This window comes from Carettochelys insculpta, chromosome 28 (assembly GCF_033958435.1).
Source record: "Carettochelys insculpta isolate YL-2023 chromosome 28, ASM3395843v1, whole genome shotgun sequence".
In the NCBI taxonomy this organism is placed as follows: domain Eukaryota; kingdom Metazoa; phylum Chordata; order Testudines; family Carettochelyidae; genus Carettochelys; species Carettochelys insculpta.
Genome location: NC_134164.1, coordinates 8,592,253 through 8,615,551, shown reverse-complemented (window position 1 = coordinate 8,615,551; position 23,299 = coordinate 8,592,253). Strand labels below are relative to the sequence as shown.

Sequence of the window (23,299 nt, the reverse complement as noted above, 5' to 3'; positions counted from 1 at the left end):
CGAGAGTGGACAGTCTGTTATAACAAAGAGTCCCTCTCGCCTCCTGGGAGAGGAATGTATTCCTCTCACTTGGGAGTGAACCACAGTTGATACGTGAACCAAACCAAATCACAAATCCAAGCACCCCAAATGTTGGGGCTGGTGTCTGTTTTTCACAATAATCCTGAATGGTTTATATTTTCAATGTGTGGTACAAACGTTAGTAGCACTATCTGCATCTTATATGTGGGAAAACTGAGGCACAGAGCCAGGGGAGGGCGACCAGCCCAAGGCCACAGAGTAAGTTAGTGTTAACACTCAGAATAGGACCCAGGAGTTCTAGCCTGGTGTTCAGTCATTAGCCCAAGGGCCCCACAAACCAGTTACTGGAGCAAGTGCCCATGGGTGTACCGCACGCCCTAGCTGAGAAGAAATGGACAGAATCCCACGATCACTAGGACTAGCTGGAGCCACGTGCAGGAAGAAGCTGTTCCCTCCCATCCAGAGCCCAGTCCCAATGGAGTGCTATCCCTACACCAGGTACAGGAAGCGCTTTCTGCCTGGCTTACCAGCCCCACACATTCAAGAGCAAAGGCAAGGTAAGGCCGTACTAATGTAATATATGGCAATACACATCTCATAGAGCTGGAAGGGACCTTGTTGAATCCCCTCCCTTTCCCTCTTGGCAGGACCAAGCACCATCCCTTTCCCCTGTCCATTTGCCCTAGATCCTCAAATGGCTCCCTCAAGGACTGAGCTCCCAACTGTGGGTTTAGCAGGCCAATGCTCAAACCACTGAGCTACCCCCAGTTCTCACACCACCCACCTAACACAGAACCCTCTTGCTCCTACACACCCCACCTACACCGCCAGTGGTGGCCCATGGCAGAGAGATTTGAGCTAGCAGAGCTCACACTGTAGCAGTGCTCAGCGACTTGCGGCACACTTCAGCACCCGTTACAATTTCACAGCACACCTAATACGCGTAACTCAATCCCCTTCCACCCCCCAGAGCCAGGACCTCCCAGGCCCCTTCTTGCTGTACCTGGGTGCTGTCACCTCCCCAGACCCGCTGCTGCCAAGCACTTCTCCCACCAGGCGGTGGAGCACAGGCCCAGAGCGGCACAGTGGCGTGCGGCTCTGAGGCCCACTAAGCGCGTCTTCATGGTGCACCCATGTGCCTCAGCGCAGCGGTCGCAGAGCGCTGCCAACATCTGCACAGGCAGAGCTTTGAAGTTGTGACGTGGGCTGAAATCTGGGCTCGGAAGCCCACCTCGTCCTAGTCTGCCACTGCGGGCTGTGCGGACGTAGCTTTACAGCCTCCAGAAGTGAGAACCTGACTCTGGCCCTGCAACTGCTGGAGGAGTTTTTTGTTATCCTGAGTCCAATCTCACTATATTTGCTTTTAAGAAATACCGATAAATGGGAAATAAGATCTGGCCTATTGATCCGTTGGCGTTGTGGCAAACCACTCATCATTTGACTTTCTAAGAATAGGGTTTAATTACAGCAACGAAGGGTCCTGTGGCACCTGCTGCTAGATGCAGCATCTGATGAAGTGAGTCTGTGCTCACGAAAGCTCATGCTCAAAACTTTTCTGTTAGTCTATAAGGTACCACAGGACCCTTCGTTGCTGTTACAGATCCACACTAACACGGCTACCCCTCTGAGAGTTTAATTAGGAGACCATGTCTCCTTCCCAATGGATGGTATAATTCAATATATATATATATATATATATATATATATATACCAATATATTCTCTGGGCTGGTTTTCAGGGTTGATGGCTTTTGTCACTAATATGCACATTTATGTAATTACACAGTAGCACTGTGAAGCCCCTGTCATGAACCTGAACCCCACTTTGTTAGGTGTTGTGGAAACAAAAAGCTGGTTCCTTCCCCAGAAAGTTCCCAACCTAAGCGCAGGACAAGAGACAGCTGGCGGCTGCAGCCAGGTGTGAGGAACGCACAGAAATTCATGAGGCTGTACTAGTTGGCATGACTCACACTGGTATCTCAGCACATCAGCTGCCGCGTCATTCTTAAGCTTTTTGGCATCCTGGCATCCTGGCAAAGGAGAATTTAAAGATGGGAGTTGATGCAGAGATGCTCTGAGGGACGTTTTGGTATTGTGTTTGCACTTTGCAAGAGGGTCTGAATTGAGGTTATTTGTTTGAAAATCCTTTTAACATAGAAACGATAGAAATGGAGATTTGGTGGGAGAGATCTTGAACAACCAGGACCTAGACCATCCTTAACAGGCATTTGTCCAGCAAACCTCCAGAGGTGGGGATTCCCCATCATTCCTTGGAAATCTATTTCTGATATTAACTACCCATCACAAAGCTTTCCCTGATACCTAACCTTCCTGAAGGTTATGCCCATCACTTCTTGTCCCATCATCTGTGGACATGGAGAACTAGTGATTGCTGTCGTCTTTCTAACAGCCCTTCACATGTCTGCAGATCCCCTCTCAGTCTCCTTTTCACCAGGTAGTCTAAACCTTTGATCGTTCTTGTTGCTCTTCTCTGGTCTCTCTCCAGCACGTCCACATCTCTCCTAACCTGAGGAGCCCAGAACTGGACATGGTGCTCCATCCTGGAGGCCTTACCAGTGCCAAGTGGAGGAAGACAACGTCCTCCTCATGCATTACATACGACACTCCAGTTAACACAGCCCAGAACAATATGAGCCTTTTTCACAGCTGCCTCACATGTCAGAGGGGCAGCCCTGTTAGTCTGTATCCACAAAAACAATGAGAAGTCCTTGGGGGCCGTGACAAACTAACAGATTTATTGGAGCATAAGCTTTCGTGGGCAAAGAACCGCTTCGTGAAGTGCCCCTCCCAGCTGACAAAGCGGGTCTTTGCCCACAAAAGCTTGTGTGCCGATAAATCTGTTAGTCTGTAAGGTGCCACAGGACTTCTTGTTGTTTTTACTGTTAACTCTTGAGCAGTTGGTGTTCGATTATGTGTGAGGAGAAGGCATGTCTCATGGGGTGGGTTAGATTTAGGATACCCTAGCGATTCATTTCCTGGCTTGGCAGGGTTTGGGGTCTGTAAAGGAAGGGAGGGGTGACTGCCAGCAACTGTCACTTGGGCTATGGCTACACTAGCCCCAGAACTTTGAAAGGGGCATGATAATGAACCTAACTGAAGGATGCTAATGAGCCGTGTAGCCAGGCCGCATGCGATCGAAAGCGGCACTTTTGAAGCGCCATGGCCACCATTATGCTAATGAGGTGCTGCATATTCATAGCAGCGCCTCATTAGCATCTTTCGATTATGTTTATTATCAGGCCCCTTTTGAAGCTCGGGGCGAGTGCAGACACAAGCCTTGGGTTTTTAACAACATTTTAGGGTTTGGAATTTTCCCAGAGTTTTTATTTGTTTTTGGATTGTCCTGGGTGTCAGTGAGGAGGCAGCTCCTGAAAGCATGAAGGAGCTGGCTGGCCGAGTCACTGGATTACGGCTCAGTGAGTGAGTGAGTGGCCCAGGCCAAGCTCACATGAGCTGCTGTGGTGGAGCCCTGCCTCATTCAGCCCCCGCTGACACAATGCCCAGTTCTCTCACTCGCTATGGGAGCCATGAGGCCACACACATACACTGAGTGCTAGGGAAGAGTGCTCAGTTATCACAGCAAGTTAATCCCTACAGTCCAGCTTCTGTGGCCACTGAGCACTGTCCCTGAGCCCCTCCATGTCTAGTGACTCCCCTGGAATCTCGCTAGCGCCCGAGATGCTGTTTCTGTTGAAGGCACTGTGCTCACTTGCTCTCAGAGGGCCCAACACATAGACCGACGGGAGGGGGACTTCTCCCCACCTTCTTCTTAGCCTGCCACAGGCCGTTCAGAGTTCTCCTGACCCACGTTCCCACCCCACACACACACACACACACACACACACGCACGCACACACTACCCCTCTGGTTCCCACCCCTTTCCACAGCCCCACCACCTCTCAGTACGTCCCACTGGAGCCTGCTCAAGACCCTGTCCCCCATGTTTGGGCATGGTGTGACGGGTCGGGTCGTCCCATGACAGATAGATCCTGCAGTCGGGGTAGCATCTGGCTTGGAGGTTGTGGCTTGGATCCTTTCTTGATATAACTGTGGTCTGGGCAACCCTGTCTGTGTTTGCCTATAGAACGGCAGGGGGGTGGGGGATGTGGAGTTTCTCCCTCTGGCCCTGCTGTGTGACTGGCTGCACCCTCCTCCCCGTGCAGGTGCTGAAAGGCTTTCCCGAATGTCTGCAGGCCGACATCTGCCTCCACCTGAACCGCACCCTCCTCCAGAACTGCAAGGCCTTCCGGGGGGCCAGCAAGGGGTGCCTCCGAGCCCTGGCCATGAAGTTCAAGACAACCCACGCGCCTCCAGGAGACACCCTGGTCCATTACGGAGATGTCCTCACCACCCTCTACTTCATTTCCCGCGGGTCCATCGAGATCCTCAGGGAGGACATTGTGGTGGCCATCCTAGGTGGAAGAGTCCTTCCTTCCAGGGCAGGGCAGGTGGGATGGGGAGAGGAGAGGAGGATCTCCACCAGAAGAAAGCCAGAAATGACCCTATTGCTCAATAACTCCCCCCATTCAGGCACTGAGTCTCGGCTGGGGGTGTGACACCCACAAGGTCACTGGGCATGGGGCAGAGAGGAAGGAGCTGGTTCCCGTTCCCCATCTCTAGGCTTCCATTAGCATCAAGCGCTGCCTCACCTGGGGGAATGAGCCCTGGACTGGGAGGAAGACCGGATCCCCTTTCTGTTGCACAGAGGCTGGGAAAAAAAAACATCCACCAGGTTTGGGAGCAGGCAGGAGGATGTGTTTGGAAGATGCCAGTGGCTGGGTGGGTCTGTGCCTGGTTTGTCCTCAACCCACCTCTGCCAAGGATAAGAAGTGAAGGAACCAACTCCAATCAAATTGGAATTGAAGCAAACCCAGCTCAGACCCCGCCAGGCTCTGCCTGTTTCTAGGTTTGGAAGGAAACTGGCATGTCCCAATTCCTCCACCCCCAGCCTGTCCTTTCCCCAAGGGCTGCCCCCTGCAGACCAGGGCCAAAAGCACTGAAATCCCACACCAGAGGACTGAGCCTGTGATCTCTAGCACAGCCCAGAGCAGGAAGCACCAGAGAACGTGCGAGAGGAGACCCGTTCTCCCAGCCCTGCAAACCCAAGAGGCTCTGAGTGCTGGGAGGGGCACTTGGCTCTGCAGATGTTTCATGCTGTCATGCTCCTGTGGGCAGAAGAAAGTCAGGACTCAGCTGTCACGAATGCTGAAGGGATTCTCATGGAGGCTGCTGGATACAGACAGACCCTATGGGGTCTCTCTAGCCCCCAGCCCACACTGTCCTGCATCTCCCCAGGGGGTTTCCCCAAAGGCCAGTTCTGGACTTGGCAGCTGTGGGAGGGAGCCCTGACAGTGCTACAGATCTGACCTGACTCTCACCGTTTTGTGAGGTTTGCCTGTCTGGACCACAGTGAATGCGGGTGAATGTCAGCACATGGGGTCTAGCAGGGAGCATCCTTCCCATTCAGTGTTACAGAGCAGCTGAAGGGGCAAAGCCCTGGCCCTACAGAGGTCACAAAAAGCAGCCCCTGTGCAAGTAACTAAGGGTTGGCTGGGAGAGGTAGGCAGGTGTGGATCTGGAGAAGGGAGATATGGCAGATGGGGCAAAGCAGTGAGCAGGAGTCCAGTGGCTGGGTCAGGAGCAGAGGTGGGAAAAGGACCCAAAAAGTTACATGAGTAAAAATGCAGCTGCATCCACATCTGGGTACTTGAATACAATAAAGGGGTGACGTGTGTGTGTTTGTGCATGTGTGCACGTGGGCGTGTGTACTTTTACTCAAGTAGTTTTTCAGATGTGCACTGGTGACTTGTACTTAAGTATATTCCCCCAAAGCAGCTGTACTTTTACTCCATTAATTTTTGGGTACTGTTTACGCCTCTGGTCAGGAGAGAGGAACCAAGGAGGGTGGGATGCAGGAGGAGATGAGCGCACAGAGGCAGCCTGCTGAGTGAGTCAGAACATGAGCAGAAAGCTCTCTGTAAAGCCTTAGAGACACTAGGAACAACTCTATCACCTACTTCCCTAATGATCCTCTTTCCATCGCACAGGGAAGAACGACATCTTCGGGGAGCCCATCAGCCTTTATGCCCGGCCTGGGAAATCCAACGCAGACGTCCGGGCACTGACCTACTGCGACTTGCATAAGATCCAGCGGGAGGACCTCCTGGAGGTCCTGGATATGTACCCAGCCTTTTCCGACAACTTCTGGAGCAACTTAGAGATAACCTTCAATCTGCGAGATGTGAGTCTAAGGTGCAGGCGTGGAGATTTAGGAGAACAGAGGCCGCTGATGCAGATTGTCCCCATCCAAATTGCTCAGGAGGAAAGAGGTAGAGAGAGAGGGCAGGAGCGAATGGGCAGGGGAGCAGAGAGTGGTAAGCACTCCATGCTGCAAGCTGAGGTCATTCACATGTCAGGTAAGGAACACAGGCTACATTTTCAAAGTCCTGTCTGAGCTTTTCACTGCTTTTGAGTCAATCAGAGAGAGATTTTGAGGAAAGCTCAACACCCCATAGGGTTGTGACTTTGGCCCCAAATTTTCATGGGAGCCCACCCCGTGGGGGGGATGTTAGATCTTGAGACCACCTGAAAATCTGGCCCTCAATGTAGATGTTGAGAACTTAGAAATCTGGCTCTGAGCTCTCCCAGAAATTTGGCTCCCAGCTATCCCTTACACCCCACCCTGCACATTTTTTGCAGGACCTCAGCACCACTGAAATATCTCAGACTGATATTTCAGTGTGATGCACCATCGCCATACCCCAGTACTGCGCCAGCAAGACTTTTAATGTTGGGTTGTGATGGGAGTAGGGGAGATGTGAGAGGGCACAATATGGGGTTGTGTAGTCATGAAACAAAGCCAATGTGCTGCTATAGGACTGTAATGTGTCATGACAGAATGATAGTGTGGTGGCTCGGCTCAATGTGCTCCAAAACCAATGTGGTGGGATGTCATGTTGCGTTGTGCTGGGGTTCCCTTGTCCCCTGTTTTGGCATGATGCTGTTCTTGTGACGTCAGGGCATTGTTTCACATTGTGATGGAACATGAAGGCATCATTTCAATGTGACACCGTGTCTTTGTGTCACAGTGTTACACCGTGATGTGACACAGTGGCTTGACTGACGACACGATTTCCTTGTCACGATGTGCCACCTGATTACAATGGGCAGTGATGCTCCGTCACGACGTAATTCTCTGGTCCTGACACGATGCGATTTGGGTCACATTGTTACAACGCTGTGACGAAAGGCACTGTCGCGTACAGACAGCATTGCCATGGTGACATGATGACATCACCAAGCAAATGATATGACTTTGGCACCGATCCAGAAGAGTACTCTGAACTTTTAACCACGTTAAATCCAATTGACTCCAGGGCATCACAGTGAGTCAGACCGCTAATGGCAAAAACGGAGTCCCGAGCCTGTAGCCAATCACAAACAAGTTTAGTCAGAGAAGTCCCGCTTTTCTGAATAATCAAGGCTGTGCTTGGCTGAAGGCTCTGGAATAATCTTTTCCTTAAATGTTACCATTAAATCCTTCTTGGCAATTTGATTGGCTGCCACCACTTGTTTGTTTATTTCCCAGAAAAATTGGCTGAGGGAAATGTGAGAAACCCCCCGACTCCACTAGTGTCCTGGACAATCCTGTCCTTAGGACAAAGTGGGACGGATTCCCAGGCCCCACAGCGGCTGCCCCAGCCATCCTAAGGATGGGAGGGACAGGGAATTGGGGGGGCCTTATGCTGCAGCAACAGGGATCTCTGCTCCTCACCCCACTCACCATGGGGGCAGCAGGACCCTGGCAGCCTGCTCCGCTCTGCTTCATTGCCCTTCCTGCACACCATGCCCAGCTTCTCCACCACCTGAGCATGGCAGGAAGTTGTTGCCCAGGCCCCACATCTGCAGTACTGGGGGGCTGTTGCCCCCGGCCCCATGCCTGGAGTACTGGGGGGGATATTGCCTCAGGTCCGGCCTCCTCCTCAGTACAGCCCTGCCCTGGGCACCCTTAGCCCCCCCTCTTTCACACATGACACACCCGCCCTCCACCCCAGTGCTCAGAGCCTGTGGGGTTTCTCATCAGACTGCACCAGGCTTCGGGGGGTCCAGTACAGTATCTGCTACCTGAGGGTGTGAAGCCCCTGGCTGGGCAGAGGGGATGGGGAGCAGGGTTTGCTCTCATTTTTAACATCCACCAGTGGAATAAATTTTGTTCTGTGCCCCAAGGCATGTGCAGAGGTGCCCCACCAATAGATGCCCACGCTGCCCCCTGTGGGTGGCTGTGGGCTCTCTGCTAATAAGCTGGGCGGCACCTGAATCGCTCCCGGGCGGCCACCCAGGCGCTCAGCTTACAGGGAACCCTGGCTGGGAGCAGGGCAGGGGCTGGCCTGCAGAGAGGTGACACGCCATGCTCTGGCTGATGCTCAGACCAATTTCTATGGCTTGCGCTAAACGTCCCCTCCCGCCCTCGGTGCCTCTTCTCTCTCAGGCAGACAGCATCCCCCGCTCGCCACTCAGCGAGGAGTACGACTGCGCCTACCGCCGCGTGCGCCGGCGCAAGCATTCCCTCTGCAGGCCCTCCAAGACCGGTGAGATGTGGCCGGCTGTGCTCGGTCTCCTCCCCTCTGCTCTGTGCTCCCCATCCCCCGGCCGGTCCCTGCTCCTGTAACTGTACGGGCCTGGCAGCTGCTGGTGGAGTCACTGATCTATTTCCTGCCCTGAGCATTGTTCCCTTCGTGCTGGCTGCTGTACGGGGAGGGTGACAACAGTCTGGGCCCCATGCGCCTCCCCCCAGCTCCTCCCTCCATCTGCTTCTCTCCCATCCGCCTTCACCCCATCTTTCCCAGTCTCTGTGGTACCCACCAAACAGGAGGGACCATTCACAGCCGCACTTGAGCTGGGTCAAGGCAATCGGGCCCCTGCCTCAGAGAGCAATCGTCTTCCCAGCACAAACCCTGCCTCCCCGCCAGCGCCTGGGGCGGATCTGTGTGTCCTGGCGCGGGAGGGTCTCAGCACCTGGGTGTTTTGCATTTGGGAGGACTCTCGGGGGCCTGGACCGTGCCAGGGCAGGGCCCTGACACCTGGGTGCCCTGGAGCAGTGCCTCCCCACCCTGGGCAGGCCTGCAGTGGGAGAGTGAAGGTTTGAGAGCCTTGTCTGAACCCCCCCGGAGCGGTGCCCGGGAAAGGGTTTTACCAGCCTATCTGCTGCCAGTGCAGCAGGGCCAATGGCACCCCCGTGAGGCAGCGACTGGACCACGTCATGCCCCCCCAAGACATGGTCCTGTCTGGCCTGACCCCGCTCTCCGTGAAGCAGCACTGGGCACCAGTTGGCCTCTCCTGGGTACCCTCTATTAAGCAGCCCTGGACACCATCTGGCCTCCACAAGACATGTGCCTCCCTCCATCCGTATGAGGCTGGCCAAGGCTCCCCACGGTTCTCTCAGGGACTCCTGAAGCCCCTTGGGGGATGGGGCCTTGAAGGCACTGCCAGGGCGTTGCCGTACTAACCTCCGCATCCCCCACCGACCCAGATGGGCTGGATCCAGGCATCTTGAATGCCGAGCAGTACCACACCTACTCGGAGCTCACCAACCTGCCAGGCCCTCGCAGCAAGGACCAGTGGGATGACCTCTGCAGCAGCACCACGCCCTGCTCACAGACCAGCGATGAGGAGGCCAAGCCCCCCAGACCCATCCCAGCTGAGCTCTGCCCCACCTCCCATACGGACGACCTTGCCCCAGCAATGCTCAACCTGGTCACCACCAACACTGGTGGCCCCGATGTCAGCAAGCAGGCGGCAGATGACAGCCCATCCTACGCAGGTAGTAGTGATTGCGTAACGGAAGTGCTGCCATGAGGCGTGGGGCCCAGCGCGGGCTATCAGCAAGGGGAGATGGGATTGAGGACCTCTTGGGCCCATTAACCCTCCACCTCCTTGGGGGCTGCCCAATCTCCAGGGCTTGAGTGTGACCCACTGAAGGGCACTGAGGGAAGGGGAGAAGAGAGTTTTTTCCAGCCTTTGGGAGAAGGAGGCAAGCAGGACCCTTGGCAGACAACCCTTCTCTAGACAAACCCGCGTCGTGGTATGAGGCCGCCCAGCCCTGCCCAGGACCTAGCTCTGTGGGGAACCCGGACGGTGACAGTATTGCAACACAAACAGTTGTCTAAGCTCTCCCCAGCCTGGCAGCACCCAGGGCCTCCTGCAGGGCCTGCTTGCCCCGCCCCAGCCATGTCCTGCTGGAGTTAAACTGCCCCGGCTGCAGCGGTCTGGAACTGTCTGTCTACTCTGCTACCAGGGCAGCTCAGGCGATGAGCTCCAGCTCCGGGAGGGTGGTCATGGAACCTGCTTCCTGTTCCCATTGGGATAATTCACAACCCAGCCTGGCAGTGCCCCTGGCTGCTCTGTGCCTCCCACACACTCTGCAGAGCACAGAGAGCCTCTACTGCTGGATCTGTCCCTCTTTGGGGTGGCAGGGAGCGGCTGAGCTGCCCATGGGTGCAGGGTTGATGCATCCTCCGGCTTCCCGGGCTGTGGCCGGCTGGTGAGCGAGTGTGACGGCGGGTGGGAGAGGTGCTGCGACAGGGTGAGCTGGTGGAGACAGCAGGGTGGAGGCTGATGACCAGGAGTTCCTGGGATGTGGGACAGGGAAGGAGGAGGTTAGAGCGGGTCTGCTCCAACCGACGCTGTGAATGTTCCTTTTTGCAGCCACCCCCGGGGAAGTTCCAAACGTGTTCGCCTTCTGGGAAGACAGGCCGCCAAATCCCCTCCCCGAGCCCCTGCATCACGCATCCTTGGTCCACAGCTCCCAGGCCAACCCTCTGCGCTTCGACTGCACGCCGGGTCAGATCGAATCCAGGCTGGAGCTCCTGCAGGCTCAGCTCAGCAGGTGGGTGCTTCTGGTCCAAGCTCCCACTGGGTGGTAGCTGCTGCCCCCACCCCTTGAAGGACCCACGGTTTAACAAGGCTCTGTGGTGTGACACTGGCTCCCCCTGCTGGCTGCTGTGGGTATTGCATATCCATGGGGCATCCCATGAATGCTGCACCAGTTTAGCAGCTAACTAATAGAGAATAAACAAGTCTGAAACTTAGAGCTCCCACCCCGCTGGGATTAGTGGAGACATATGGGAGCAGCTGCTAAAGTATTTCCTCAGCAGGGCCCAGGCTGGATCTAGTTACAATGGCTCCCATTGAATTCAGTCACTGGGTCTGGAACCGAATGCCGAGGTGCATATTTGCCACTGTTCACTTATAACATGAAGAGCTGATGCCTTCGTCTGTTTGACCATCCTAGGCAGGTGAACTGTTCCCTAGGTCAATCACTGGGTATAGTTGCCAGGGGAATGGTAAAAACCTAAGACTGGCCAGACTGGATCAGACCAAAGGTCCATCTAGCCCTGGTATCCTGGATACCAGGTGTCCCAGAGAGAGTGAACAGAACAGGGAATTATCGTGTGATCCCTCTTCTGTCATCCATTTCCAGCCTCTGACGCACAGAGGCCGGGGACACCAGTCCTACCCATCCTGGCTAATAGCCATTGATGCATTTATCTACCTCATTTTTGACTCCTTTTAAAGTCCTGACCATCACAACATCCTCTGGCAAGGAGTTCTGCAGGTCGGCTGTGTGAAGACATACATCCTTCTGTTTGTTTTAAACCTGCTACCTATTAATTTTATTTGGTGGACACCTAGTTCTTGTACTATGGGAGCAAGTAAGTAACTTTTCCATTTTTATTTTCTCCCTACCAATCACGATTTTACAGACCTCTATCATATCCCCCCTAGTCTGCTCTTTTGTCAGCTGAAAAGCCCCAGTCTTTTTAATCTCTCCGGAGATGGCACCTGCTCCAAACCCCCTCCTCGTTTTTGTTGCTCTTTTCTGAACTTTTTCCCAGTTGGGTGGGGCCCCAGCTTCTCGCACCCCCAGCTGAGGGAAGGCATGGGCACCACTGGCCACTGCCGCCTGTGGAGCCTGTCTTTGTAGAAGGCCCATTAGAGTGCAACAATTGAAGTGGCTGTCAATTCCTCAGTCCAGTACAGGGGCCAGGTGTGCAGGGGCCCCGGCGCTGGCCTCACTTTGTCATGGTGCTTAGAACTGTGCTGACCTTTCAGGGTGCAACAAATCCCACTGGCTGTGCACAGTTCAAACCCAGCATGTGTCTGAGGGACTCAGGCATTAGTAACTTCATCGGTCTCTGATATCCCCCTTGGTGCGCCTGTCATGCCCACACCAGGCTTTGAATTAACTGGCATCACTCAGAAAAATGGGCTGATCTCAAAGCTAACCACTGAAAAGAGTGAAAATTTAGAATAGCATCACCCCCGGTGGGCTCCCCACCCAGCTCGGCCCGTGCCCCTCAATCCTGAGCCGCAGCCCCTACTATTCCAAACCTGGGCTCCCCACACAGCTTGCTGGTGCCCCTCAATCCTGACCCACAGCCCCCTGCTGGTCCAGTCCTGGGCTCCCCCAGCTCTACCAGTGCCCCTCAGTTCATCCCCTTTCAGCTGAAGGCCCATAGCCCCAAACTGTGGCCTCTATCATATTCCCCATTAGTCTCACCTTTTTAAAGCTGAAAAGTCCAAGTCTTTTTAATCTCTCCTCAGATGACCACCATTGCATATCCTAATCGTTTTTGTCGCCCTTTTCTGAACTTCTTCCCGTGCAAGACAAGGAAGGGGCCAGCCTTTGAACAAGAAGGGAAAGGACCCATGAGAACTGCCACTTCAATAGTCTAAGTGGAATTTTCACACCTGGGCTACGTCTACACGTGCACCCAACTTCGAAATAGCTTATTTCGATGTTGCGACATCGAAATAGGCTATTTCGATGAATAACGTCTACACGTCCTCCAGGGCTGGCATCGTCGATGTTCAACTTCGACGTTGCTCAGCCCAACATCGAAATAGGCACAGCGAGGGAACGTCTACACGCCAAAGTAGCACACATCGAAATAAGGGAGCCAGGCACAGCTGCAGACAGGGTCACGGGGCGGACTCAACAGCAAGTCGCTCCCTTAAAGGGCCCCTCCCAGACACACTTTCATTAAACAGTGCAAGATACACAGAGCCAACAACTAGTTGCAGACCCTGTATATGCAGCACGGACCCCCAGCTGCAGCAGCAGCAGCCAGAAGCCCTGGGCTAAGGGCTGCTGCCCACGGTGACCACAGAGCCCCGCAAGGGCTGGAGAGAGAGTATCTCTCAACCCCCCAGCTGATGGCCGCCATGGAGGACCCCGCTATTTCGATGTTGCGGGACGCGGATCGTCTACACGTCCCTACTTCGATGTTGAACGTCGAAGTAGGGCGCTATTCCCATCCCCTCATGGGGTTAGCGACTTCGACGTCTCGCCGCCTAACGTCGATTTCAACTTCGAAATAGCGCCCAACACGTGTAGACGTGACGGGCGCTATTTCGAAGTTACTGCCGCTACTTCGAAGTAGCGTGCACGTGTAGACGCAGCTCTGGGGACCAAAAGTGACACCCAGGTGGAAGCACCTTGATACAGGCATGATTTTCAGGGGCTCCCATTCAGTGCAGTGGGAGCTGTGGTTGCTCAGCGCATCAAGGAATCCACCCACTTTTATCTCGGTGCTGAAGTGAAGATTTAGGCGTCTCACTTTAGGCACAAGAAATATTCACGCTGTCACTCAGCCACTTTTCCTCTGGCTTAATAAAAACTGCTGTGTGCTGTGCTGGTTAGACATGATGTGCCCTTTGGTGGTCATTCAGTGATACCAACAGGCTCGCTTGAGATAGGAGTCTTAGGCTATAGCTACACTAGGCAAAGTAAGTCGAACGCAGATACACAATTCTAGCTCTGGCAATTGTGTAGCTAGAATCAACATATCTGCTCTTGGCTTACGTGGCTGCTCCTGCTGAGGAAGGTGGGCAGGAACGTTTCGCTGGCTGACCTCCCTTACTCCTCCCGTCTCGCAAGGAGTACAGGGGTCGACTGCGACCCCCTGCGAGGTTGATTTCACGTGTCCATACCAGACGTGGGAAATTGAACCCTGGTTGATCTCCTGGGCTAGTGTAGATATAGCCTCAATTTGCATTTACTTCTCTAAATAGAATTCCCTTTGGACTGTGATATAAACACACGTTCTCAGTCATTCTTATCCATAGAGGAGGCCCAGAACTCCGCTCTGCCAGACTCCCGTGAAGATTGGGGCTGGCCCTATGTTCAGAGTCAGATCCGCAGCCAGCCTTCCCCAGCTCTCATGGGAGTTTGGATGTGGATCCTGAGGAGACAGCATGGGCCAGTGGCTTAGGGTCAGCACAGCTGGGTTTTTCTCCATGGTTCTGCCATTGATGTGAAGCAGTTCCTTGGCCTCTGCTAGGCCTCCATTTCCCCTCCCACCTTTTGCTATGTACATTCAGACTGTAAGTGTTTGGGGGCAGGGGCTGTCTCTGACTTGGTGGCTGCACCGGGGGGCCTGATCACAGCTTTAGTTGCCTCTAATTGCCAATGTGGAAGAAAACCTACAATAGCTGCTCACCTGCCCTGCCTGATCCCAGGGCGATTGGTTTAAGATCTGAGCTGATCTCCCTTCTAAGACTCTTGGTTAGCATTGGCCATCCTCACCAGGGTGGTCTTGTCACCCAAGTGCATGACAAGCCAGGCTTCTGCCTTGGAAGAGGAGAGCTGAGAACGTCTTGGCCAGGGTGTTAGGAAAAAGCTTTTTCTCCTGGGCAGGCTCTGCAGGGTGGTGACAACGGCAGCCTCTGTGTGTTGGTGGAGCTGGCTGTCTGACCCGGCCCTCACCAGCTTGAGCTGGGAGGATGTGCAGCAACCTTGGAAAATCAAACAAGTAATGGCGCTTTGTCAAACCGCAGCACCCACACTCTGGCCCCTCCCTGATTTTGCTGGTTTGCTCACCACCCTCAACAAGCCACACTGCCTTGGCCTCGATGGATTTCTCAACACTTTGTGTTTCCTCTCAGTGCAGCCCAGGCAAAGACCACAGCCCAGCAAAGCCCCAGATGAAAGGAGATGGCCCTGGGACGTGCCAGGCTAACGCTGTCTGATCTGTCCCGTAGGCTGGAGTCCAGGATGTCTTCAGACATTAATATAATCCTGCAGCTTCTGCAGCGCCAGCTGTCCCAAGTGCCACCTGCATACAGCCCCATCTCGCCATCCTCCCATAGCCTGGCCATGTATAGCATGGGCCCGAGGGGCATGGAGCCCACTCCACCATGCACGCTGCTGCAAGAGGAGGACCTGACTCCACCTGAGCAGGTAAATCATGGACTCCTGTGCTGACTAGACACAAGGACTTTGGTCAGGAACCGTGTCCTTCAGCCTCCAGCAGCCTGGAAGATCCAGTCCCAGCGTTTCCTGAGCCCAAACCCACTAGGCACGTGAAATCGAATCCCAGAAAATCAACCCTGGCCTGGTCAGTCTTCTGGGTGGCAGAGACATACCCTAAGTCAGCCCTTGTAACCATTACAATGGGGTCATGACCCACAGGGATTCTCCTTCTTCCTCTCCATGTCCCTCCCCATGAAGAGGCAGCTGGGCCAATGGCAGCTAACCCTGGATACACATGGATTCAGCTCAGCTTAACTACCCTGCTCAGGCCAACTTCATTTTCTAGTCATCCTGTGGCACCACAGAGACTAACACGTTCATTAGCTCATGAGCATTCGTGGGTAAAAGTGGGCTCATGATCTAATTGTGTTACTTTCTAAGGTGCCCACGGTCTGCTTGTTATTTGTGAAGCTACGGGTGAACATGGCTACCCCTCAGAGTTGATATTCTAGTGTAGATCTGGCCCTAGTGGGTGCCTCTGAATCGGCTGGGACATGGCTCCAGCGAGGGATTTGCACAGCCACTATGAGGAAAGGCAGCAGGATTTGAGCAATAGAAGTGTCTGGGAGGACCCGTCCAGCCATAAGGGGCTCCCCGGTAATGGGTCAAGGGTGCCTTTTCTCCCAGGTAGCCCCGTGAAAAGGCAAGACGCTCCAGCACTGTGTGGGCTGGTGCCATCTACCCAAAGAGTTTCTCTGTCTCTGTGGGACACTCTGGCCCCTTAGCCAGAAGACCAGGCTGCTGAGATTTAATATCATACTAACAGACCCTCATTTCTCCTTGTCTTTCCCTTCTCCACCAGAGCCCAAGCTACACGGAGATAGAAAAGTTCCAGCTGAAATCCAGGGACTCCTTGTCCAACAGGGTAGACCTGATGGTAGCCTCGGACAAAGCCATGACAATCTTCTCCCAGCAGGAGCACCATTCCCCAAGCCTCCCCAACCCAGACCCCCACCAGAGGGCAACAAACACACAGGGACTCTACCGGGGCTCTCGTTTCCCTTCCCTCCCAGAGCATCTTGAAGCATCTTCTGAGCCCCTAGACATTCAGAGACATCTCTCCGACCCGGTGCTTCCCGGCAGTTAGAGACGCGCCAGCGCCACACCAAGCCGAGTGGAACCAAAACTGAGAACTGGTTTAGCTGATTTCCGTTTTGACTGTGAGGGCGAGAGCTGGAGGACAATACTATTGGCTCAGGGGTACATTTTGTAGCTGTCTTCTGCCCTGATGGAGGGGGTTCAAAGATCAGTGTTCTCCAAAGGCTTATGTAGAGTAGATTCAAGCTGCACATCATAGCGTGCACCCAAAGCAGCTCTTCTTGATGGCCACCAAGAAGCTAACCAGCCTCCCCTTCCTCGCCAAGTCTTCCTCCCCCTATTGGTGCTGTGGAAATGGGCCTTGACTGCAGGAGGAGTGAGAATGCACAGCTGTGCATCCATCTGGCTGGCAGCTCTCTGGGGCAGGGACCTCCTCGACATCTGGGTTCATACCATGCTGTACTGGGACTACTCATCATGGAGACCATATTGGCGGGAGGAGGAATGGGAAGGAGGAGTAAATGGCATCAGATAATAGGAGAGTGAAGGAGCAGGAGGTGTAAAGTCCAGGGGGTGGGCAAAGGAGATGAGTCATCCCTGCTTTACCTGACTGTTATTAAGAAATGAGGGGGCGTGATTTCTACCACTCTATCACACAGGTCCCCGGGCAGCAGCCCCTAGAGCAAGGCCAGGCCTGAGGATCTGCCCTCCTGTCCACCTCCAACTCTTGCAAAGTCCCAGTCACTTCCCATGCTAACTCAGCTGTTACTCAGCATGGGTGGAAAGCACAAAATTCACAAGCACAACTGTGGAAAGCAGAAAAGCAAAACCACCCTCCCCTGCCCCCGACACGTTTTCGGCCCTCGCCTGGAGATTGTCTCTTTCAATAACGGCTTCATAAGTACCTCCCTCCCCCTCTGCCCACCCACCCCGAGGGACCCTGTAGCTCCCCTGCAGGAGCAAACCTGCCTAGCATTGCCGCCTTGCCACTCAGTTAGACGCTGTAGAGGTAGTCAGCCGTCTGCTCACGTATTGTTGAGCTCCCTGTGAGAGTAGCAAGACCGTGAGCGTTCCTTTCTCTGGAGCTTTAGTGTCCACTTTGCTAATAAATATGTTTTTGGCACCTAAGGTAGATCAAGGCTGTGTTTTGTTGAGGGGCCAGGAGAATGGATGGTTCCTTTGTGGCTGTGGAGCTCTCAGCACTTCCCTGACCCTGTCCAGTACTAGAGCCACCTCAGACTCCTGGTTCTAAGCTATGAAGATCTCCACGGTGATCTCTGTCCTAGTGTGGCGGCTGCCTTTGTCGGGGACTGCAGAGCCAGTGGAGCTCAGAGTGCAGCTCTTTTGGAGCCAGGCCCAGGCCCTGGGGACCATTGTCTGTGGGGTTCCTTTTCAGCAGATGGACCTCGGCACTTCTCCAGACCCGTCTCTTCGGCAAGGCCTTTCTGCAAGGCCAGGCTGGCCTTCTGAGCAGCCTAGCCCCCAAAATAATCCAGTGCGCTCACAGCTGGGTGGAAATCTGAGAGGGCAGAGATTGGAACAGCCCCCACAGAGAGCAAGCATGACTCCAGGCCAATGTCTTGGTGCCCAGAGTCCATGACAGAGGCACTGCCCTGCTTGTTCTCCCCTTTGTCCAGGGGGAAAACTAGGCAATGAGCTTTGAGGGCACTTGGACAACTAAGTCCTGAGGTAGGGGAGGGTCCCCCTGCTTTCTCTGGCCTTGTTTCCCCACCTGCCTGTCATTACATGCAGCCAGCGTGGAAGCTCTGCTATAAACCCCAGCAAACACGTGTGGCACCAGGACACAGTATTTCCCTTGTCCACGCACCGGGCTGGCTTTTTCCACCTCTCAGTAGCAATGAGCTCAGGAGATTTTGGCTCTGTATTCAGAGCCGGCTTTAAGGCCAGGGCCTGAGGGGATTAAGCACCCAACATTTCCCTGTGAAAACTTCCAGTTCTGATGCCCTGTGCTTTTCACTGGTTGCCTTTGTGCTTTCAGCTGAATGTCCAATTTGGGCCAGCTTCCTGGCTGACCTTAACACCAACGGGCTCAACAACCAGTCCTAGGATTGACTTCCAATGCGACACCCACAGAAGGGACAGCTGAAGGGAAAGCAGCGAGCTGGATGCTATTGTCTTAGACTCGGTGCCTGAACTCTGCTGTCTCTTCAAGGCTTTGGATTGCATGAATCCAGAAACTGCAGCATTTAAAAGCTTGTAAAACTTAAGCATTCTGCTAAATTGCTGGGGCTGTAAACCCCTGCACTGGAAGCCAGCCACTGTGGTAGCAGACTCTAAAATACACAATGGCAACATCCACAGAGGCCAGAACAACCCACAGGCACATGGATTCTTTGCGAGCTGGCTGCTGATGGGGGGCAAAGGGGGTAGTTGCCCCTGGACCCAGTGTTTCAAAGGGGCCTGAAGCTCTGGCAGCTGCTGCTGCTACTTTGGCAGCCGCCAGAGCTCTGGGCCCCTTTAAAGTGCCACGGCAGTGCTGCTCCGGCTGCTCACGGCTGTGAGGGTGTGCAGTGGCAAGTGCCGCAGCGTCGCAGTGCTGAGGGCTGACTGCCCTTGGCCCCACCCCTTCAAATCTGGACTCCGCCCCTTCCAGGGCACAGAACCAGGCCCCCTCTCACCTAACCCCGGGGCTTAAGGCAGCTGACGGCACCACTGGTCGTGAAAGATAGTTTTCGTTTCTTTCAGAGATGGGGTATAAAGGCAAGACATTCCCAAAGCAACTGCTTGTAACCACTGCATTCACAATGAATCCCAGCACGATGATCTAAACCTTAGCGCGATGTGCGTGAGAAGCGGTAAGGCATCCTGGCACAGGTCCAACAGCACTGGATAATATGAGGAGAGTGACTTTGCTGTGGCCTGCGTTCCAAGATGCTTTCTCCTTTAGCTACATGATAGAGGCTCACACTTCTAAAGCTAAAAGTTCCCCAGTATAATCCCACGGCTGAGTTGGCTGGGGAGAGCTATAGGTACGAGAAAATATGTATACAATGGTGTGGTGCAGTAGATGAGCTGCTCTGTGGAATTGGACAATAAGATATGCTTCTTTTCATCCCCAAACCCTTTACATCCTGCGTATATTCACCACAATTATTTCACCCCCACAATGAAATGCAGCCAGCTGTAGGGTGGAACATGACACTTCACAAGAGTACAGGACGAGAAGTGAAAAAATTCATCTCCAACTGAAAGGGCAGGTTGACCTGCAGCTGGGCTTATGGAACTGGGTCAGATAAGATGGGAATGAATATGGTGTGAACACGTGGTCTGATCCCTTGTGCCATTTATTGGCATTCACGCCTGTGCTGCATACATGTCACCTGGTACCTGTCTGATTCTGCAGCCCTTCAGGCGTAAATGACCAGACCAGCCATTGGGCAGGGGAAAGACAGAGCCTGAGACAGGAGTTTGGCTGGAAACATGAGCCGATCAGCCCTCCTTTTACTGAGGGCAACGCTTTGCTTGCTGCAGCTCTTCCAACAGCCCCATCTTGGGGCATTGGTTCACCACTGATTCAGTGCTGTGCATTCAGTCACTGCCCCCAATTATGCTTCAGCCACCCTCACTGGAGCAAAAGCAGCTCTGGCATTGAACGATGTGGTGGCGATCAGAGAAGAGAATTAGCTAAGCTGCAGCCAGAAGGAGTCTAGCCTGTGCCCTCGCACCCAGCCCCTAGGTGATGGATGTCCTTGTATGTGAGCAACATCACTACGGAAACCGGACCGTGGGTTTCAGCCAGTACCCAGGGCTCTTAGCAGGCAGAAGCAGAGGGCAGAAGCAGCCATGCACAAGGGAAGGGGAGCTTGCGTGCCATCCCCTGCCCCCAATCTGGATTGTCCTCAGTCACTCAGGGAAGCTCTTCTGCAGGAAGGGGGATGGGATTGGGAAGCTGGGGCTGCCACTGCCTGAGCTGGCTTTGGGCAATGAAGGGGGTGGTTCCAACCCAGCTCCATAAGACCCTGGGGAAAAGGAGGTGGGTGGGTGATATGTGTTGGGAGGAATACAAGTGAGGCTCTGTGTTAAAGGTGTGTGTACAGGGGCTGGGCAGCAGAGGGGATCAATAGGCTGCGGGTGGTTAAAGAGAGCAGTGAAGATGCCATGCAGGGCAGCCCCTGAGTCGGACAAGCTTGTGCTGGGGTGGATAGGATCCTGCACCGCCACTTCCCCACTGCCACCTGCGCTGGCTAGATGGCAGTACGCCTGACCACGCTATACTCCCACCTTCCTTTGCAGTGTGGACATATCCTTCATCACGCTGCCAACACTGGGCAGTGCTCACTCAGCCAGCTGCTCCCATTCACCCGCAGCACCTGTCGCTCTGGTGTCTCACCTCCAGCCCCATGTCCCAATGCCCTGCAGCATGAACACACACACACACAACCATGCAGCTGTCTCTATTTCAGGCCAACTTTGGTTTCATCTTTCTGCAGCCACAGCATTTTTCTCCCACAAGGCTCCTGCTTCTGCCTGGAAAGGCAAAAGTCAACTGAGATCTCCTAGGATGTCTGGGGGCTGGCACATGGCCAGGTCTTTAATCCACACAGCAGCATGGACTCTCCCCACAGACAGCAAGCTACACTGGGAGGCTTGTTAGGAGCACAGTAGGGCTCTCCAGAGGATTAGCCATTTCTGTGAATGCTGAGAACTTCCATGGCTGCATTGGAGAGGATCGAAGAAATTGGAAGAGTGACAGCTCCTTTGGTTTCAGGGGATAAACCAGCCCCTGGTGAGTATAGGTAGAAATCTCCCCTGTCCCTTAATGAAGCACTTCAGGGTTCCTTGCGCCTGCCTCTGAAGTGGCTGGTTCTGAGCACTGTCAGGGACAGGATGCTGGACTTGACAATTCCTCTGTGCCCTGGGGTCTCTTCGAAGAGTTGTGAAATGCCTACAACAGGTGTGCTCGTATTTCAATGACTCTCCAGCGCACAAAGGAAATCCTGCCTTTTCTGGAACACCTGCCAGCAGCAGAGCTCCAGAACTGAAATGACTTGTAGTCTCAGGCCAAGCAAAGTGACCAAAGGAAGAGTTACACTTTCACAGAACAGCCCTGTGCCAGAGGTATGTCACTACTGCTCCTCGACTGACCCCTCACCAGCTGGCCTGTGACAACAGTTCAGACCTCGGCCGTTGTGACATGAAGGGCAGGACCTACCTACAACACGACAACAGTGGGAGAATGAGGGATTTTGGCCAAAGATACTGAGGTTATTTCCTATGCAAAAATCTGGCCACTGACATTGACACCTGCCTAAATAGGAGCTGCAATATTTGAAACTCCACCCCCAAGTAACTTGGACTTTTCCCTGCACAAGGTGCTGCTCCCACAATGCCTTGTTTGCAGAGCTTTTGAAAAATGACCCTAGCATAGGGCCATGTGTTTATGTGTTTCCATGAACCCCTTGACTCTGAACAGCATGCACTCTTTCCTCATGCAGCCCCATGGGTGTTTGTGGGATGCAGGCTACTAAATACAGTCTGTGGGTCTCCGAGAGCATCACTCTTGCAAATTTGTAGTCCCTGTGAATGGCTCCAGCTTCTTTTCATCCTTCTTCCTTGTGCCGCAGCAGTCATCCAGCAGGGGAGCCACTTATGTAGACTCAGGGACACTCAGCTCTGTCTCAGACTTGCTGGGCGAGCCTGTCCCTATCATTTACCTCAATCTGTGCTTCAGTTTCCTTAGCTAGAGGGTGAGGATAATGGTGCTCCCCACACCATCTTGGCATTTGTGAGCATTGTACTAATCAGTAGTTTGTAAAGCACCTAGGACAGGAGAAGTCCTGTGTAAGTGCCAAACACTTTAATTAATTCCTATTATGTATTGTATACACCTAAGAACCCCAGTCAAGACTCATGGGTGCTTTGTTCTTAGCTGGACAAGAAAAAAAACGTTCCCTGCCCCAGAGAATCTGCATGACAGACAGTGTATCTCTGATTTATTCCATGTTAGTTTATTCCCATTTTACAGATATGAAATCTGAAGGGCACCAAATACAGAAATGACTTCGCCAGGGTCACACAGATCCAGCAGCAAACCTGGGGGGGAGCAGAGCATAGGAGTCCAATTATTTAGAAAAGTAATGTGAATAATTGAGTAGAGAGCACTGCAGAAGCCAGGGGCCCTTCTCTTGGATCTAACAAGAGTGGATGGGCTTGATCAGAACACGAAGAGCCATTTTAGTCAGTTTTCAGAAGAAATTTGAAAGGGACTTTTGTTTGCCAGCCTATTTACCCCTCTTTCAGCCAGACTGCTTCTTTTTGGCTAACAAGGATCACTACAAACCTCACAACTGCTCTTCAACTGACCCCCTCACCAGCTGGCCTGTGACAACAGTTCAGACCTCGGCCCTTGTGACATGAAGAGCAGGACCTACCTACAACACAACAGTGGGAGAATGAGGATTTTGGCCAAAGATACTGAGGTTATTTCCTATGCAAAAATCTGGCCTCTGACATTGACACCTGCCTAAACAGGCGCTGCAATCTTTGAAACTCCGCCCTCAAGTAACTTGGACTTTTCCCTGCACAAGGTGCTGCTCCCACAATACTCTGTCTGCAGAGCTTTTGAAAAATGACCCTAGTATAGGGCCATGTGTTTATATGAACCCCTTGACTCTGAACAGCATGCAATCTTTCCTGATGCAGCCCCACACGTCCGACAAGGATTGGCCTGAAGCATGGTTTTCAGGAGAATAGAGACCGCTAAGCGCCTCTGAAAATCTGGCCTTTATTATTTCACTGGCTAAGTAAGAACTGAGCGAATTAGAGGCGCTGCCTTGGACCAGGTTACACGCTGCGTAGTTCCCCGAACTGGGATTCGAACTTTTGTCCTTCCAAAGTACGTCTACAGCTTAGGCTCAAAGGCATAGCTAGCCTCTACAGGCCCCCA

General features: G+C 53.5%; 1 protein-coding gene across 2 annotated transcripts in view; it reads left to right on the top strand.

Moving 5' to 3' along the window:
* KCNH6 (potassium voltage-gated channel subfamily H member 6) overlaps positions 1–17,520 on the top strand; it is a 139,628-nt gene extending 122,108 nt beyond the window's left edge. For both annotated transcript variants that reach the window (XM_074979055.1, XM_074979054.1), the window contains 7 exons: positions 4,205–4,457; positions 6,089–6,282; positions 8,530–8,629; positions 9,571–9,861; positions 10,746–10,926; positions 15,084–15,282; positions 16,157–17,520. In XM_074979055.1, coding sequence (XP_074835156.1) covers positions 4,205–4,457; positions 6,089–6,282; positions 8,530–8,629; positions 9,571–9,861; positions 10,746–10,926; positions 15,084–15,282; positions 16,157–16,441 — 1,503 coding nt within the window. In that variant the 3' untranslated portion in view covers positions 16,442–17,520. The remainder of the gene's footprint in view (positions 1–4,204; positions 4,458–6,088; positions 6,283–8,529; positions 8,630–9,570; positions 9,862–10,745; positions 10,927–15,083; positions 15,283–16,156) is intronic.
* The last annotated feature ends 5,779 nt before the right edge of the window (positions 17,521–23,299 follow it).